This window comes from Podarcis erhardii (genome assembly GCF_964252035.2).
Source record: "Podarcis erhardii genome assembly, chromosome: 6".
Lineage (NCBI taxonomy): Eukaryota > Metazoa > Chordata > Lepidosauria > Squamata > Lacertidae > Podarcis > Podarcis erhardii.
In genome coordinates, this window is record NC_138510.1 from 52,462,040 (window position 1) to 52,483,002 (window position 20,963).

At 40.0% G+C, this 20,963-nt stretch overlaps 1 protein-coding gene across 1 annotated transcript in view; it reads right to left on the reverse strand.

Annotated features, from left to right (window-relative positions):
- Positions 1-20,963, reverse strand: part of TESK2 (testis associated actin remodelling kinase 2) — a 58,594-nt gene that overhangs the window by 13,820 nt on the left and 23,811 nt on the right. The window contains exons 5-7 of the mRNA XM_081865506.1: positions 13,293-13,439; positions 1,773-1,855; positions 65-140 (exon numbers count right to left, since the gene is read on the reverse strand). Coding sequence (XP_081721632.1) covers positions 65-140; positions 1,773-1,855; positions 13,293-13,439 — 306 coding nt within the window. The remainder of the gene's footprint in view (positions 1-64; positions 141-1,772; positions 1,856-13,292; positions 13,440-20,963) is intronic.

The following is a 20,963-nucleotide window of genomic DNA, read 5'->3' on the forward strand; positions in this document are numbered from 1 at the left end:
CAACTATGCCAGGCAACCAGCAACCCAGTATCTATTAACTGATGTATAATTAAAGAAGACCAACCTTTTCATTATATGGTTCATCTCTCAGCACTTCAGGTGCCATCCAGTAAGGAGAGCCCACCACTGGCAGTTTCTCACTTTAAACATTTGAAGAGAGAGGCGGTTAGAAGCTGGCAAATTAAGCATTTATTTGCAACTCCTTTCACTTTCAGCATGGGAACAAGTACAAGCTGTTCTCTTGCCATTCATATTGATTCTATTTGTCTGGACAACAGAAGGTGATGGAGAGAGCAGAGGTGAAGTGTGAAGTGGCCAGAGTACCACTGCAAGCCAAAAGAGCTTCTGTCCTTTCTCCTGAAAGGCCTCTTCATAGTTCTAGGTTCTTTAGAGCAAGTCTTCAGATATCATTAACAGGCAACAGTTGACACCTCAGAACACCATTCAGTAGCAGATAACCCTTATCTTGAACAAAATATCCCATGACAAATCAGACTATTCAGAAGTTTCTCCCTAGACAATTCAGAAAAGTATTCTACTTAGGAAGCATGATAGGAAGCTTCTTGGAAATTGAAATAATTCATTTCCATATTTATAGAGCAGCTGTATTGAGTCAGTGCATTTTTTAGTTTAATTTTGTTTCACCCAAACTGTTCTAGTTCAGTTCATTAATGGATCACTTATCCAATGGGAAGAATATGACAATACTGATTTGCATAACTGCTTGAAGCATGTTCAGGGTCAAAATAGTCACTAAAATAGTAATGTTACAGAACCCCACTCATTAGTATTCATGGTACTTTACACAGCAGTTAAACCATTTTGAGATCTTTTTTTAAAAAGAAAATGAAAAACAGGCAAGGAGAAAGGTTTCTAAGTGGCGTGATGATATCTGAAAGAACTGTATGGAACTTTCAGGAACTGATTTCAGTGTGAGAACTCAAATGCAGATCGTGTAAAGGAAGATATACCTGAGCATGTGCAAAATACTTATAGTCATCACTGAGCAAACATATACTGCAGCAAACACTAAGGATCAAAAGGTGCACGTCAAGGTGAGCACCAACATCTATCTTTTTTAGGAGATGACTTCATTTAGCCACTATGCAAACTCATGGTAAAAACTTCCAGAGCAACTTCAGTCTTAGTCTATTGCAGCTAAAACAAAGAGGCTTATAGCACCTTAAAGTCTAATCAATTTATTATGGCATAAGCTTTCATGGTCTGGAGTCCATTTCGTAAGTTGCTGCTGGGACTGTTATCCTCACTTGACAGATACATATACACACTGGGGCATACAAGAGAGAAAATATAAATAGGTGGGCTAAAAAAAGCCAATAATTGCAAACAGGTGGAATACAGTCCTGTTCTTCTTCAGCTTTGGTTTTGCAGGTTGCTGCTGAAAGCTGCCATTCTCTATTAGAAGAAATTCAAAGGGAAATCTAGCATGAAATAGAAGAATTAGAACTAATAACCATATTTGATTTTGTTTGCCCTGTTTGGCAAGTTTAATTCTGTTTGAATATACAAAATGGTTCTCTCTCCCACTGCAGGTATTAGCAATGAGAAGTTGATTCTGTTAAATAATTTATAAGCAATACCTGCTGCTGTGAATGGTCACTACTTGTTTGACAGATTAAAAGCTTTAGTGAATTTTCAGACTGTACCTTTAAATTTCTTTGCCATTTTATTCCCACGGCTGAGGATTTCCCCCATATTTTATGTTTGCAGCAATATTCCTCATTTTGATTCATGCTGAAAATGCCACTTACCTGAAGTCAGGGATTTTCTCTGCTAAGCCAAAGTCACCAACTATAGCAGAATATCCATTCTCATCAAGCTTTATCAAACAGTTCTGAATGAAAAGAAGAGGGGAATTAGTGTGGTCCACATTTGAATCCCACCATTAAAAACTTAAAACTAGGAAGCAATGCAAGTAAGAGTGTGTGTTATATGGTATCCCACCCTTCATCAGAAGTGATCTCGAGACAGCTCACAAAATTAAATACCGTATTTTTGGCTCTGTAAGACTCAATTTTCCCTCCTAAAAAGTAAGGGGAAATGTGTGTGTGTCTTATGGAGTGAATGCAGGCTGCACAGCTATCCCAGAAGCCAGAACAGCAAGAGGGATTGCTGCTTTCACTGTGCAGCGATCCCTCTTGCTGTTCTGGCTTCTGAGATTCAGAATATTTTTTTTCTTGTTTTCCTCCTCCAAAAACTAGGTCCGTCTTGTGGTCTGGTGCGTCTTATAGAGCGAAAAATACGGTATACAATCAACTAACAAACCATTAATCATAGTAACTAATCCATCTGTCAGATATTACAATGAACACCTCTCATTGTAATGCAGGCACATGCACCACAAATTTAAGAGGCCTGGCAGAAGAGGAAAGTCATTAGCTGGTGCATAAATATAGACAAGTATGCACCAGGTGAAGTTCTGAACGGAGCGAATGTACAACAAATGGGGTGCTCTTGCCAAGACCCTCTGGTGAGTCATCTTGTGACTTCAGTCAGCAATAGCACTGCCAGAGGAGCCTCCAACCACAAAGCCTGGCCAGAACAATATGGGGTGTTTCTTCAGATAATCAGGCCCCTATTATGCCATTTAGGACTTTGTGTGTCAGAAATAAAACTCTGAAATTGGCCTGGTGGCCAATAGGCAGCCAAGTATATGTATTTGAGGACTAGTTATACAGTCCTAGGCAAATATACCTACTAAAACTCTGGATTCTGCAATCTCCAGATATGTGATCTGAAGATCAGCCAAAGCTACTACTCATTTTTTAAGCAATCTGTTCTGGTTTACTATACAGTTTGACTGGGAAAAAGAATGTCCACCCAATTCTAAATATGCAACAGTTACCTGAATAATTACCCAATAGCACAGGAACATTTGGGAGGCTAGAGAAACTAGGAGTGCGATTCTATGCTTGCTGAGTCAGACGTAAGCCGCATTACATTCAGGAGGCTTACTCCCAGGTAAGTATGTATTGGATTGCAGCCTAAGGCTCCACTCTTAAACATGCTTATTAGGGAACAATCCCCCTTGAACACAGTAGGAATTCTCAACAAGTATACAACCGCACCATGAGGCTGGAAATTCTATTCACATTTGGGAGCAAATCAAACTGAACCCAGCAAGATTTCTGAGCAAACACATATAGGAATGAGTTCCAAGCAGACCAAGGAACAAATATGATACATTGGGCTCTTGTGCTGTTTGATATCTTTAAGTGAAATCACTGCTAGATTCAGTTCATGGATTATTACTTCTATGAATTATAATTTCTAGGTTTACACTGCATTTAGGCTGTAGTTTAAGCACAGTGTTAATTTCTTTCTTTTTTTTTGCCTTTTACTGATTTTAAGATCTCAGGTAGAACATTAATTTGATATTTCCATTCAGAACATTTTTGGGATTTTGCTTTTTAAAATAGATCACTACATACATTTAATCTATTTTAAAATTAAAAAATAAATTGCTTGTAGTGTCTGCAAGCCACTGTCAAGTCTCACTTAGCCAAAATCTTGTAGGTTATCTAGGACTGTGAACTGTAGTCTTTACTGGATTTGGAGAGCAATGGCCACATCATTACAATGATACTTAACTGTCAAAGACAAGGAGCAGATGGGGGAAATTAAGCATTCTGGTCTGTGTACTGTTCTCTCTAATGTACTGATGCCTCTGGCACTGGCCACTGTTAGCCTTTCATTATAAAATGAAAGTATAGTAAAGTTCTGTTCTGTTTTAGTTTTGTCCAGTTTAATTTCTTGCACAACTGCATTGCCCACTGTGCGTAACACACACATCCATGTTAACAGCAGGCAACAGTGACTTTATGGACTTCTCTTGAGTTGTAACCTGCAAAACCAGCAAATAAATTCAGGTACTTGCCTGCTCATAAAAAGAGCAGATAGGAAAGGGGAGGTGGAGGAAGGGAGAGGTCACAGATCTTCATTGTACTTCTCTCAATTAATATTTATTTTATTTTAACCTGGATCAGTTATAGCACACACAGCTCACTTTGAGTTTTAAAAAATTGCACAAGGTCAACTGAATCAGGCCAACCCAACACACACTAAAGCTTCTCAATTATGGCCTTTGTTATCTCTCGTCAAAGAATGCATTCATTCAGCTTGCTTGTGGTAAACTATTTGTTCACTGCAAAATGCAGCTAAATCCTAGAGGGATAACATTAATCATACAGCAATGTTAAAACCATGATGAAAATTCAGCAGTTGGTGTAGAAGTAACCATATGTTGGGCAGCAGCCATTTCATAATGCTAGGGTTCTTTTTTGGTGCTTCATATGGCAAGTAATTTTTCTACCTACTTAAGAAGCTTTTAGTATAATACAATGAAATCAAGCTTTCTCTTACAGTTTATGAACTATCAAACTATATGCCCTGAATACAGAGTTGTATTTCTCAAAAAAAAAAAAAATTATGCTGCTGATCAGTGAGTGGTTGCTATTCTTTTGCTTTCCTGCATTAGCCTTCAATATTTTTTTCCTTAAATGTAAACAATGCATGGGAGGCACATCTTATTGTCCAAACTTTTACAAGTATTCCAGTAAGAATAACTGCTTTGAATTTGAATTTGAGCCTGCAATAAACCCAGATGCCAACTTTGCTGCCACATACACCCGGACAACACCATTACTGGCCCCAACAACATCACACATACCATCTCGGGACTATTTAATTGCTCATCGTCTAACATTGTGTATGCCATAAAATGCCAACAGTGTCCTTCAGCTCTCTATATTGGACAAACAGGCCAGACCTTACGCCAAAGAATAAACGGACATAAATCGGACATCAGGAATCACAAGACAGAGAAACCAGTAGGAGAACACTTCAATCTCCCAGGACATTCTATACAAGATCTCAAAGTAGCTGTTTTACTACAAAGGAATTTCAGAAATAGACTGGAAAGAGAAGCTGCTGAATTACAACTTATCACCAAACTTAAAACCATGGAGAAACCTGGTCTGAACAAAGACCTTGGATTCTTATCTCATTATACATGACAAAGCCATTTTTCACCTTTTCACCCCTTGCTTTTTCCTGTAAGACCTATTGCAGTCGTTAAGAGTCGTCAACAGGCTCATCACAGCTATCTGCCAATCACCCATTCCCACCACCCTTCTGAGTAATACCCCTCCCCACCTTCTCACTATATAGAAGGGTCTGGAAACTTCTGTTTCAGTGTATCTGAAGAAGTGTGCATGCACACAAAAGCTCATACCAAGAACTGACTTAGTTGGTCTTTAAGGTGCTACTGGAAGGAATTTGTTTTGTTTTGACTATGGCAGACCAACACGGCTACCTATCTGTAACTGGAACTATGGAAGGCACCACATTGAGCCGCATGAAATGGAAGTCCATCAACCTCACCAAGAAACTTGCACAGGTACAGACTGATATCTTCTTTCTTACTAAATGCAAGAACCTGGACATTATACCCAAGGGTCTTAGAATTAAGAACCCTCTACAATCCACGTATCCCACTGAATATGCAAGAAAACTATGCAACACTTTCTCTAAGAAGCTGCTCAAACACCTGATCAGCGTCCTCTACTCTAAACAAAAGCTAATAAAGGAGGAACTTCTTGTATTGGACAACTCTATCAGGAACCACCAAGCTTGGCAAGAGTTCCAAAAGGAAAAACAAAACATTTACCACTCTCAACTGGAGCTACTGAAAAAACAGAAAAACAAGAAACTCTCTAACCTTTCCAACCTACAGGCTACAAATCAAAACAAGATCAACAATATTGTCAATCTCTCACAGCAAGCACTCAGCCCAGCTGAGGAATCAGTCCTTTCACGTGGACTGTCATTCTGCCCTGCCAAATCCCCACACATGATCCAGTTCTGCGGGGACTTGGAAGCATTTTTCCGCCGTTTACGCCTGAAGGAGTATTTTCAACACACACAACAACAAGACAAAGCAGAACAAGCAACAACTTCACAACACAACACCTCTCAACCCACTGGAGAACAACAACCACCCTCCCAACAGAACACTGACCACCAACTACCACCGAAAAAGTGTTACACAAAAAGGGACTCCACATGGACCCCTCCTGATGGACGCAATACCACACTGGACTTGTACATTGACTGCTTCCGCCACAGAATCCAAACAGATGTGACCAGAAAACACCATCGCTTACAACAAAATCTAAACCATGCTGAAAGGAGAGCCATAGATAATCTCAGAAACAACCCAGACATTATAATTAAAGAAGCGGACAAAGGTGGAGCTGTCGTCATCATGAACAAAACTGACTACATTCAGGAGGCTCACAGACAACTTTCCAATACCGCCTTTTACATAAAATTGGACTCAGACCCCACACAAGAATACAAAAAAGAACTGAACAAGATTGTTAAGGAGCTACCCCCACACATCCAAGAACAGATCCTCACTAACACACCAACAGAACCTCGACCAGGAACTTTCTATCTTCTACCTAAAATACACAAACCAGGAAATCCAGGACGCCCCATCATTTCAGGTATTGGCACTATTACAGTGGGTGTCTCCGGTTATATGGACTCTGTTCTGAAACCATATGCCATCAGTGCTCCCAGCTATGTACGTGACACCACAGACTTTCTGAGGAAAATACAATCTTTAAATAATCTTCCCAACAATACTATACTAGCTACTATGGATGTGGAATCTCTGTATACCAACATCCCACACAACGATGGTTTACAAGCTATAAGGAACACCATTTCAGATAAAACCACAGCGGACCTTGCCACCAAACTCTGCCAATTTGTCCTTACCCACAACAACTTCAAATTCGGTGATGACCTGTTCCTTCAGATCAGCGGCACAGCAATGGGCACCCGCATGGCCCCACAGTATGCCAACATCTTCATGGCAGATTTAGAACAACATTTCCTAAACTCCTACCCACTCAAACCTCTCTTGTACCTGCGATACATTGATGATATTTTTATCATCTGGACACATGGTCAACAGACCCTGAACACCTTCCACCAGAAAGTCAATGATTTTCACCCCACAATCAACCTAACAATGAATCAATCTATGCAAGAAATACATTTTTTGGACACTACTATAAAAATACAGGATGGGCACATAGACACCACCTTATACCGTAAACCAACTGACCGACAAACATATCTACATGCCTCTAGCTACCATCCCAAACATACCAAACAGTCCATTGTATATAGCCAGGCACTACGTTACAGCCGCATCTGTTCCAATTCTACAGACAGAGACTCTCACCTAAGAGATCTACAGCAAACCTTTTTAGAACTAAAATACCCAACAGATGAAGTTAGACAACAGAGCCAGACTGATACCCAGAGAGAACTTGCTACAAGACAGACCCAAAAAAGAAAATAACAGAACACCTCTAGTCATCACATACAGCTCCCAAGTTAAAACAGTACAACGCATCATCAGAGATCTACAACCTCTCCTGGACAATGACAGTTCTCTTTCTCAAGCTCTGGGAGGAAGACCTTTCATTGCCTACAGACAGCCACCCAGTCTTAAACAACTCCTAACCCACAATAATACTACAACCAGACCTAACACGGACACTGGCACCAGAGCCTGCAATAAACCCAGATGCCAACTTTGCTGCCACATACACCCGGACAACACCATTACTGGCCCCAACAACATCACACATACCATCTCGGGACTATTTAATTGCTCATTGTCTAACATTGTGTATGCCATCAAATGCCAACAGTGTCCTTCAGCTCTCTATATTGGACAAACAGGCCAAACCTTACGCCAAAGAATAAACGGACATAAATCGGACATCAGGAATCACAAGACAGAGAAACCAGTAGGAGAACACTTCAATCTCCCAGGACATTCTATACAAGATCTCAAAGTAGTTGTTCTATTACAAAGGAATTTCAGAAATAGACTGGAAAGAGAAGCTGCTGAATTACAACTTATCACCAAACTTAAAACCATGGAGAAACCTGGTCTGAACAAAGACCTTGGATTCTTATCTCATTATACATGACAAAGCCATTTTTCACCTTTTCACCCCTTGCTTTTTCCTGTAAGACCTATTGCAGTCGTTAAGAGTCGTCAACAGGCTCATCACAGCTATCTGCCAATCACCCATTCCCACCACCCTTCTGAGTAATACCCCGCCCCACCTTCTCACTATATAGAAGGGTCTGGAAACTTCTGTTTCAGTGTATCTGAAGAAGTGTGCATGCACACGAAAGCTCATACCAAGAACTGACTTAGTTGGTCTTTAAGGTGCTACTGGAAGGAATTTGTTTTGTTTTGACTATGGCAGACCAACACGGCTACCTATCTGTAACTGCTTTGAATTTGTTTGAACATAACTTCATGTCAAACTCTGCTTGGGATACCCTTTTCAATCATTATGACACCCACCCACAGTTTGTCTCCTAAACTCATTCCTATTCATTATCTCGCTCAAAACTTCCCTTTTCCTGTACAGTACTCTCTGAAATTGCTGCCCCTTCACCCCAGTAACTATACCTTACTGTAACTAAGTCAAAGTGTGTGTAATTGAAACCACCATGTTCTTCTCTGCCTCCATTTCCCTCCCACTTCCTGTTTTTCCTGTGTTTATTTTAGAATGCTATTTGTAAAGCATCGTGTTTTACCTGAACCAATGGGTTCAAATTACAAGAAAGGAGATTCCAACTACCGTAATCATTAGGAAGAACTTTCTGACAGTAAGAGCTGTTCAACAGTGGAAATGGACTACATTGAAAGGGAAAGGGACTCTCCTTCATTGGAAGTGTTTAAATCTACCTGTCAGCTATTTTTTAGCTGCAATTCCTGCATTTGCAGGACTAGGTAATCCTTCGGGTCTCTTTCAACTCTACAAATCTATGATCTATGTGTACATAGGTAGATTTTTATAGATTTTTTAAAGCCCAATTTTAAGCCATATTAATTGTGCTTTATTTAGTTTCTTCTCTAATCAAATTTCAGTTCAAATACTAATATGTATTGAGACCCGAATTAACATGGGCAATCTGCTAAATCAGATAACACTACAAGGACATCAGAAAATTATTCCAGAAAACCCACATCACTGATTAGCCAAGCTGTGCTCTACAAGGCAACTGTGAGCATTTCTTATAGATATGTCCCTGGATTGAGCTTCACAGGAGGTCTCTGGGAAACTTTTAAATTATATTTATTTTGATAAAGAGAAGGCAATCAGACTGGGAACCAATGGTGACATTTACTCGGAATACTTACTGTCACTATAACATCCCTGAAAATAAGAATTTAGAATGAATTTAATCTGAACAATCAGGAGTGTTCTTGGTTAGTAAGGAGTGACAGTCTAGCAATAGGTTTTGGATGGAATTGTATTCCCCTTGAGGGGAAAAAAAATCAGATTTGCTACCATACTGTTTTAAGGCAAAATTCAAAGTCATTGTCTTTAAAACCCTATTTGTTTCAGTCCAGGATATTTAAAGGACTGCCATCTGCCCTACTTTAATCTTGCCCGTCTACTGAGGTCAATGAGAGAGGCGCTTTTTGTATGTCCAATCACCCATCACCATCTGAAACATGGTGGGTGGGACTAGCACTGCTCTATTTATCTAGCCCAGTACCCTCTACCCTGACTGGTCTTGCACAGAGGCTTTTCACAGGCTGGAGGTGCCAAGGATTGAACATGGAATATTCTGTATGCAAATATTGCACTCTACCACTGAGCTACGGCCCCTCGTTATGCAGATTCAAATTCTGTGGAATGTATTGCTACATTGCATGTATAAAAAAGTCCAATAATACATGATCAAGCCTCTCTGTGGAGACTTCCCCAGAGATACAATTCTGGAAGTTTATACAACCTGAGTTATTCCTTAGGCGGAAATCTTCACTTAAAGAAGCTGAAACTGAGCTCCAAAGAGTTAACAAATGTTTATACATAAACAGATGTGAGTGAACATAAAGCTCCTTTTGTGTGTTGAGAGAGCTTAACATCTGCTTTGCACAGTGTAATCCTGCTAAGGAAGTTCAACATTTATTTTCTTCTCACATAAGAAAAGATATCCACTAGCAATAGCTTGTTCAGGCCCAATGCAGTTTCCATTAATTTTCTTTGTGCTGCAGAAAGCAAAGAAGGATTGCTTTATATTCAGGCATGTTACCACAGTTTCCTTCACATTAGCTAAAACAGCCAAATGGGACAATATAATCCTGCCACTGTCTTAATGGTTACATACAACTTTTACAGTATTGCTAAAGAAATCCATGTCTGTTAAATGAAGTCATTTACGAGATGCAATTTATGCTGAAAAGTGAGATATAAACTCTCTCTCTATATATATATATATAAATAAGAGAGAGTTCAGACAATTATGCACTGTAAAATTTTGTCTCAGACAAACAGATTTATCTAAAAACATTAACAGGTAAGAAATGCATCCTCACAATAACTCATTGTCTCCTGCTTTTCATCCTTTTTCATTATTCCTTTCTGCCAACTTGAAGGTTTTACAAGCAAATTATCTAAATCCAAATATAATGTCACTAGCTTAAATAGCAATTCCATAAATCAAAGGAAGGTAGGAAAAAGGCTAGCATAAAAAAAATATGCTGAGTAGAATTGTTACCATTTAAGTAACACTGGTATTTCTATTTTAGGATTTTAAAATTTAGGATTATGGAGCTTTTGTACTACTCTGGTTTGTCAAACTTGAAAATCTTGAAAACTTTTCAAGAAGCATAATGGCAACATGGAAATCTACTCCTCATCCTCCACAGTGTTCTCAATATATTTTACATTTAGACCAGGGTGCAAGGAAGAACCTTTGGTCGTTAGTCTGATAAGGATCCCAAAATGGTCCACAAGGATGTTTTCCTCAAAAAACCCTGAGCTGTCTGTCTCTCCTTGTAAGCTTCATGCCTGTGCATCTGGTTGGAAAGCATACGAGCAAAAATGCTACTATTTTTCAAATGAAGAAAAGAACTGGACCCTCAGCCAGAGCTTCTGTGCTTCACAGAACGCCTCCCAGGCTGTATTTAAAAGCAAAGAAGAAATGGTGAGAAATGCAAATATTTTAGCTGTTCTACACAAGTCCTTTGTGATACTGATAAAGATGTTCAACCATTAGGGGCTTTGCTGGGCTTAAATATAAAACCTCTTGGGATCCTACCTACAAAACACAAACAAGTCAGATCGATATTGGCAAAGGAGGTTTGCAGTGCAATGCTAACCACGCCTACCAAGAAGAAAATCCTATTGAATTAAATGGGGCTTTCTGCCAGGAAATAGAACTGTTAGTACATTTGCAAAGCTAAGCAGGTCTGCTTTGGTTTCAAAGTGGATGGGGGATTGCAAGGTGAGATTCCTGCCTCTCAGAGGGTTGGAACAGATTGCCCGCGGGGTCCCTTCCAACTCTACAATTCTATGATTCTATACCCCATACCTGTGATGTCAAGTATGCAGCAGGTAGAGACACAGCAGCCAACAAATGATTTGGAGTGTGCTCCCAGTTGTTCCTTGGCAAGTGAGGATTGGTGCTGCTGAAAGAACCAATTACTTTGTATTCCCAGCTTGAATTCAAGCTGGTGATTCAAATGATTTTAATCTACTGGCATGGCTCAAGCCATGGCGAGAAAGGAAAATAATTACTCTGCGTCATCTGATGTCATGTTGAAGTCAGGTAATTTGGTAATTTGAGTGGACAGCTCCACCCAGCTGTCAAATTGGTCTGCAGGGGATGGGGGAACTGCCAAAATGGCCCACCAGCTGCTAAAGCTTCCCTGCCCCTGATTTAAAGGGTTCAAAAAAGGTTGCACATATGAATACATTATACTGTTGTAATTCTAACTATCTATAAAGGTAGATATCATCATGGTACAAATGGGGAGAGGGGTCGACATTGAGAGGGTGTGGCTTTTTTAAGGCTACCTAGTGAGTTCAGGGCTGATTCAAACGGGATAATTCATCATTTGTATCTCAATCACTTAAATAGTAAGATAGAGTGAAACCATAGGCAACACTAACAGGAATTATGATTTGCTCATCAATATTGTAACACCAAACAATTTTACACTATTAAGTGATATCAATGCAGCCTAAGTGCTGTTGTACTAAAGCTTCTCATCTTAGTGCTTCAGGCATAACCTAATTACTTTCAAGGCTCACACAACTCTTCAGCCATAAGTATACCACCTGTAAAAATGTGCCCTCCATTTGAATTAGTTTCAAAAAGACCACAGTTCAGTTACAAAAATCAGTATACTGAAGTCTGGAAATACTCATATAAACAGAATATGTGGCATTTGGGATGCTTTGCTTCCCAAGAACAGAGACAGTAACTCTTTATTCCATTCTGTCCCATCTTCCCAGAGTTGGCAGACTATTAAAGTGCATCCCAGCTGGTCATTTGCAGTTTTTGCATGAGAACCTTCATCGTAACTCAGCATTTTACCTATGGCACATTTAAAAGACCACTATTTTTTAATCATTAGCTGTTTATAATAGTGTTGTTTATGAATTAGTGCCAAAACAACAGATAATTGTCAAGGTGATAAATTTCTGATTGCTTTCCTCACCATTCTGCAATTACAGTGGGACATTTTTAAGAAAAGAAATGATTTTCATATTACTAGCTACAATGTTAAATAGTCGTAATGACAAGGCATCTTGAAAAGCAAAGTTTATGCAATTATTTGTAGCCATGTTTTATCCATCAATTGAACAGTTGCTGGAGTAAAACTACTACCAGCTTAGTGTTGCTCTGTAGCAGTTTAGGTCACCTGTAGAACAATGTTGAACGTATCTGAAGTTATGGGGAACATTTAAATATACAGCAATAAACCTTTAGGAAAGTAGAGTGGGACACAGAGACAAGTCTGTATGCCTGCATCTTTTTGTAGTTTTATATTATAAAATGTGTAGAAGCTGGATCTCTAGGCTTTGGGAACTAGAAGTTTGAATAACTTGCTGCGAACAAATTAAAGAAGTTGTGCAACCACCTTCCCAGGAACATAATCCTAACTCATTTATTTGTGACCTCTACTTCAGGTTAGTTTCTTCTCAGACATCTACACAACATGAGTTGTTCTGGGAAAGTTTAATCCACTAAACTATGTTTTCAGTGTTTTCTCGCAATCTTTTAAAGTGACATTTTATGTAACAGTTTTACAGTTTGAGGCACTGAGTGGGGCTGGAGAAAAGTAAAACTACGCAAGATTGTTTGTAGTCCGCTAAGTAATACACATCTATTGCCAAATGGTTTCATATGATAGGGACGCATGGTACCTTGGATGTCAGATCCCGATGGAAAATGCCTTTATAGTGAAGGTAAGTGAGTCCCAGAGCAATGTCCAGTGCCAGCTTCACCCTTACTGTCCAAGGCAGGTGTTGATTACCATCCAACAGCTGTTCTAGGTTACCACAGTTGATATACTGAAAATATATAAAAAAAAACCAATTAAAAAGAGAAGAAAAAAACCACAGTTAAACTATCTGTACTTCAAAGTACAGACAGGTGAGGAATTTCTTCTTGGATTTAGTGGGGCAAATGTAAGTTCCTCCAACTGTACTAATGATATACTAACTCAAACCAAACAATCATAAAAATAAATAATCTATTAACTTTAAGATTGGTAGGTGAATGCATCCCCAATAACTTCTGGACATCCTCCTTGTTGGCATCCATCTATCTCGAGAGACAATGGAGTGTGCATCCAGGGGTGAAGACAAACTGCTGTGTTAGCAGTACAGAAGTAACTTTCCAGTGTGTATGGAGGTCCTGAGCTGCCCAGACGGACAAGACCCGCCCCCCTCATGGCCTCACTGATGTGGTCCAAAGGAAAGCAGAGCAATATGTTTGACACAAGCTAGGCTGCCTCAGTTGCTGGTAGGAGGTATACAAGGTGCCATCCAACAGTCTTAGGGACCCCACTTGGGATATGTTTAGAAACCACCTTCTTGACCCGTTTTTAATGAATGCATAGGAAGCTGTCAAGGCTGAGCCAGACCTTTGGTCCATATAGCTCAGTATTGTTAACACTGACTGTCAGTGACTCTCCAGGGTTTCAGCCAAGGGACATTCTCCCCCCCCCCCCCGTTTTTTTTAATTAGTTTTCCACAATTTTTTTAAACACACACACAAACAAATAAACAAACATAAATCCTAACCTTATTAAAACTAATCTTAGTAACATTGTTAAGTGACTTCCTTGTATCCCCTTGGTTGAATTTCAGTGTATATCATTTTAAAGGTTTTCCAAAACCTATATTCTCATAAAATTAACTTAGTCACTTAACATCTTTCTTTCTTTCCCAATCTAAATTTCAACATATTAATTTATCACATTACATATTTAAGTCCTAAGCCTATCTGGTATTTGCAAGCTTTTCCAATTAATTTAACTTAACATATTTAACTAAATAGTCTTTAAATTTCGTCAATTCTTCCTGGTAATCCTCCTCCTTCTGGTCACGGACTATTCCAGTCAGGTCGGCTAGCTCCGAAAAATCCATCATCTCAGCCAAGGGACATTCTCAGCCCTACCTAGACAAGCCAGGGATTGAACCTGGGCCCTTTAGCATGCAACACGAGTGCTCTGCTACTGAGCTATGACCCTTCCCTAAAGCACAGCATACACCAAAAGAGGAGGAAATGACAACTGGAAAGAGGTAGTGCAGACAAAACAACTGATAACTGAGACATCATCCTAGATTTCAATTAACATGGTTAGTTTTTGCCAGCAGGTGGTGGCATGAAGTAATTCAAGGTTCTCCTCTCTCCCTGTATTTCTACTATAAAAAGAGTTCTCATGTAGTAGATTTCTAACTGCTAAACACCACACACTGTAGCGCAATATTTCTGCAAGTCAGCCCAGACTTCACGCTTGTAAAGAAGTACTATCAAATAAGTCCCACTTGTTAAACTGCAAGAGCTGAAGAAATTCATGTGCACAAAGAATAAGTATACAACATTCGTTCTATATTTGCACCCCTCTTTAAATACAATGAGACCAAAAATTTATATCCAAGTGGGATTACTTTAACACAAACCAGTGACCCAGCAACTGTATCATCCACTGAGCTACAAATCAAAGAACTGTTAATTTCTAGCTGTCCAGAATACTTGAGGATCTAAAGAGGATCAAAACGAAGTGTTCCTTGGCTAGATGCCAAACTACTTGGCCCAGATTTTAGGAACCAGCTCAAGTTTCTCAACGTATTATGCCAGGAGAGTTCAAGGCCACCTCACAAAAAAGTGCAGTTGTTTACTACTTGTGGACCAGGACTAGTTTATGTAGCGATTTCCACTACAAGCAAATTAATTGTGCATATTAACGCAGATTGCCCTTTGGAAGCAACGGTTATCTGCCCCAGGCAAATACAAGTTTCTGATGCAGCAAAAATGAGTCTTCCAGGATCCACTGTGCCTGCGTGGTTACTGCCATAATTAAAAGAGAGATGCCCATGAACATACATGTAGGAAATATATTCCGATGGTACGTGATAACATTCTTGCACACACCCTGCTCTATTCTGTTTGTCAAGTCATTATTTAAATCCAGTAATTCAGCAACTTGCTTAGGAACAAAGGAAGCCGCCTTTTATTGAGGGAGACCCATCAGCCCATCTAGAACATTTGCCAGTCAGATACTCTCACGGACAACCTTCTGTGGGCCACATGATAGTGGTACATAGGGCCAGTGGCAAGAACTGGGTGCAGCAACGGATGTGAATCTTTACCTTCGTTCAACCACACAAACATCAGAAGTCAGTCTCTCTCTCACTCTCGCTCTCTCTTTCTCTCTCTCACACACAGTCCATCTACCATTCAAGAAAACAAGAATCATTGTCATAGTTCTAGGACAGATTCATGCCAGGCAAGAGCACTTGAGGCGGCTGGAGCACTACAGTGTGGGGTGTGACCTTGGGAAAATCTCAATGGCTGACTAGAAAAGGCTCTGGAGGTTCAGATTCGGCCTCTGGGCCTGAGGTTCCCCACCGTGTTCTACACTGACTGGCAGTAGCACTCCAGGATTTCAGACAGGGGCATTCCCAGTCCTATCCGGAAATGCCAGGGATTGAACTTGGGACCTTCTGCATGCAAAGCAGGTGCTCTGTCACTGAGCTATGGGCTCTCCTGCTTGCTTCATCCAGCACTCTATGGAACCATGCAAATGTTTTGGGATGAAAATAGTGGCATACTTTTTTGATAGTTAAAACAACTGAGCCACAGTATCTACTTTGCAAATTACAGTTGTTCGCAGATTCACTGGTGTGAGAATCTGCAGTTTTGGAGCAATACTGATGTCGGGTCTTCTTGCAATGCACCACACACCTCTTTACATGGTACTAAGCCGCAGGAGATCACCGTCCTGCTACATAATATCCAACCATCATTCTCAAAGAGTCTCCTTTGCACAAACAGTACTTCCTTCATATTTTTCTCAGAACATATTGTCCTTCACAGTTCAGTATTGTTTTGTCTCCTGCATATCATTGTTTGAAGGACTGAGAGGTGTCATGGCAGATGTGCTGAACCAGTGCATTGGCCTTGATAATGGAATTGGTGAGCAACAACAAACTGAAGCTCAACTCAGACAAGAGATACGCATAGTCAGTAGGTAGCCTTCGCCCGTCAAGATGGGTCAGAATCCCATTGAAGAAACAGATGTGCAAACCTGGGGGGTACTCCTGTATCCTCCATTGTCAATGAAGGAACAAGTGGGCTCCATGCCGCCAAGTGCCTTTTAACAGCTTTGGCTGGTGGTCCAGCAGCCTTCCTATCTGGATACAGATAGCCTGGCTTGAGTGATGTGGTAATAGGATAGGTAATACGATAGATTACTGCATTGTGTTTTATGTTGAAATACCTTTGAAGACTATTCAGTAACTGCAGCTAGTGAAGAATGTGGTAGTCAGACTGACCAGGACTAGCTGGCCTGAACATATAAATTCAGTTCAGGCTAGCTTGTGCTGACTGTCAATATTTTTTTTCTGAGCCCAATTCAAAGTGCTAATCTTGACATTTAAAGTCTTGGGTGGCTATGAACGCCAGCACTTCAAGGACTGCTTTTCCTCACATGAAGGTGAAATCAATATCTGAGGTCCTTCTGTGTGCCCCTTCCAACAGATATTCAGAGGGTGTCAACAAGAGAAGCTACCCACAAATAATGGATAGTCCTTCCCCGAGATGCTTCCTTGGCACTGACTTTGTCACCTTCACAGTTCCAGCCAAAAACATTTTTATTCTCACAAGCATTTGGAAAGAGTTCCAATAGTCTGAATTTTGGCTATTTATTTTTAGTGTTCATTTCTATGAATGTGGGCTGATTATTTTTATATTGCTGGGTGGTTTTTGTCAATTTACACTTTTCATATTTGTTTTGTTCCACTGGCTTTTTATTGTGTATAAACTGCATAGTGTTGTAAATCACTGTGGGACTTTTTCCTGCATGAAGCAATTCATAAATTGATTTGGAACAAACCACTGATTAGTTTGCTGTGTCTATACTGCAGACAATAATTAAACTGGGCTTACCAGGTATTTTAGTATTACCCATTTTTGAATTCAGCTTACAAGTATATTAGCACATTGCACTTTTACCACAATCACTCTTTTTTCTTCTGTATGGGCAATAGTCAACGTCACAGAATTGGACCTCCACTCATGCAACTGGACTTCCTCTTTCCAACCCCCTGCACCTGCCACAGCTCAGCCACCATAACAGAGTTGCAGCATGCACAGAGGGCTGCAATGGGAGCAGGAATCCATTCCACAAACTGTAACATGCCACTGGTGGATCAGTGGATATCACCCTCTTGTTTATTGAATGCTATGTCGCCACAGCAAAATGAGCTCGGCATGTAAAGCATGGAGTTGTCCTGTATGCAGATACTGGAAATATCTGACTACAAATCATTAATGAAGGTTTAAGAAAGACCTTTAATAGTGAAAGGGCTATAATAGTGCAAACGTGTCCAATTTCATGCTGATTGCCTGTTTGGCTTCAGAGTACTTTGTCTATTGTAACTGTAACTTAATCTCATCTGTTGATGCAGTTAGCACATAAAAAAGGCAAGATCCAGTCTACTCAAACATTTGGTACCATAGATCTGAATAAATCTTCCCCAGGAGGAATTATAACACTTTGCTCATTTCTCTTTACATAGTAGGACTACGGCTCATTTCACCAGCCCCACAGGCTCCCATAGTCAAGAATCTCAGGTGAAAGGATCTCTATTACCAAGCTATTCCACCTTCCTCCTCCCAAAAAGTTATCAGTCCCAATGCAAGTACTGGAAGATGTGGTCTTTGCAATTTCAAATATGCATGCTCTGAATGTCTGCCATTTCAGATAAATTAACTATCCTATGGGGCCTTGCTCCAGCTGATGCTACAATATAAGCACTGCTTTAACACTTGGGCCTAAAAATTCATTGTGTGTACAAATGCAATTACAATTCTACAATACTGAAAACCAAATTAATCCAACTCTTCAAAATAGGGATAAGGCTCCACCTAATTATATATCTGGAATAGCCTTCTAAGCAAGGGGGGGGGGTAAAGTAAAAAAGTATAATGATGTGACAGCTTTTGCTCCCACTATGTACAAAACAAACTGTGGCTTTGCAAGTAACAGAGGACTTTTTTCCAACTGGAACAAGGGTTAAGTACATCAAGAGTGGCAGCTCAGGACTGAAGGCTGGGAATATTTGTACTCCAAGTATGCCAACAATTCAAATTCCATTAAAAATACAAGTCTGCCCTTGAAGAGCTAGATGGGAAGGAAAGGCCTACTGGGTGTGTTGTTGGAACTCAGCTGAATGTTGTTTCCTTTCTTCACAATCCTTGATAGAATATACTTTAAGCAGCAATACAAATTCATGTAGATCTAAATTCTTGATTCTGATGTTTTTACTTCTGAGTGTTTGCAAAGTTGTTGTATGGTCCTGTGAAACTGTGGGTTGTAGGAAAGTATTAGAGAATTCGGGATTAGAGAAATTTGTAGGTAACAGTAAAGGACCCCTGGGTGGTTAAGTCCAGTCAAAGGTGACTATGGGGTACAGCACTCATCTCACTTTCAGGCCAAGGGAGCCAGCGTTTGCCCACAGACAGCCTTCCGGGTCATGTGGCCAGCATGACTAAATCGCTTCTGGTGCAACAAAACACCAGTGATGGAAGCCAGAGCCCACGGAAACGCCAGACAGGGACAAGAATAAGTGTTTGCACATATTCTGCAATTATTTTTGTCCTGAGCTTCACAAATTTCTTCCAACAATCTGATCTTAAGTTTGCGGGCAACTAACTATAGGCCTTTCCCCTATACTGCAGAGAAGCAGTACATGGAACTTATATTTAGTTGTAAAATAAAGCCTGTACAAACCTACTCATAGAAATGCTACTCATAGAAATTCCACCATAACATCTCTTTTAATATATATCTATTTAGGTAAGAGAAAAAGAAATAGAACAGATGATGAATTTATAAATCTGTATGCTGTATCCTTATGCAATAAGATGCAGCTCCAGTTGGAGAAACAGTTTTAGCACAGCAAGAAGTACAGCAACACTAAGGACTGTGAAGGACCTGGTCACTTAATTCTTTCCACATGATCCCTCCTATGTATGTGGAAAAGCCTATGTGTGGATCTGGCTGTAAACTTACAGAAATCAGAAGACATTTCCACAGAAGAAGGAACACTTTTGCAACTACAAGAAATGGATGCTGGGTACCATGAGCTATATCCTCATACCATCCAATTTATACTGAGGTTATGCTGTGCAATTTGATATTGGGGTACAGTGAGTTTAGTGACTAGTAATCAAGTCTGCAAAAGTGCAATAGAATTTAGTTTCCCTGGCTGAGCAGTAACAACTGGATCAGTGAACTGGGGCTTAAGATTAGCACCTGATGACCATAAAATAAGAATTTCAGAAAATTAAACTAAAAACACATACCACAGTGGGGAAGACAAGTCACCCAAATGTTTGTATGCCTCCTCTGCCCCTTCTTCTCACATGCAACTCCTCCACTTCATATTTGCTAGCCATAGTTTGCCATCATTTCTGTGACACAGGAATAGAAAGGGAAGCCTGCTGGTTGACTGGGTACTCCCAGTTACCAAACCACAACTTGTCTCAACTGAACCACCAGTGGAAGTGAAATGAACCAGAGGCTTCCACACATAAATCCTGAGTGTAATCAGTTTCAGTTCCTCTACAAATTCTCATTATAAGGCTTAACAGCCGGAAAGTACCATCATCCCAGCTTTGAAAAAGGAGGGTGGGGCAAACAGTAGCATGGCTATTTCTCACTGCAACAAAGTAATCACCCATCTTCATTAAGCATGGGATAAAATGAAGTATTCAACTGCCATGTGTGAAGGGAAGAAGGGGAAAGGAGAAAGCACACAAGCTCAAGGACTGAAGACTTAACAATGCTGTTTAAAAATAATTATCTGAAGAAGTGTGCATGCACACGAAAGCTCATACCTAGAACTAACTCAGTTGGTCTTTAAGGTGCTACTGGAAGGAATTTTTTTTTATTTTGTTTTGACCATGGCAGACCAACACGGCTACCTATCTGTAAGCTCAAGGACTGTACTTAAAAACATTTAACTGATTTGTCCTTGGCTTCCTGCACATGGTTTGTTTAAGGTAAACAAGTCATGAGCCCCTGACTCATGATAAGCCAGATTCTGCCTTGTTTCCTGATGGTGCAGTAGGAGCAGGGGAGGAGCAATAACTTTTAAACAGGATGTACCAGGACCCTGTACATTCACGTTAAACCACAGTTTAAGAAACCACAGTTTCTTTTAAACCAGTTTAACGCAACATGTGAATTAAGCCATTTCAGTCTATTGTCTACCTGTGAAAATGCTGATGAAGCAGAGATGGCCTGAATTTTTAGAATTTCATTGAGAATTATGGTTCCTTAGCCAGATTAAGTTCCAAAT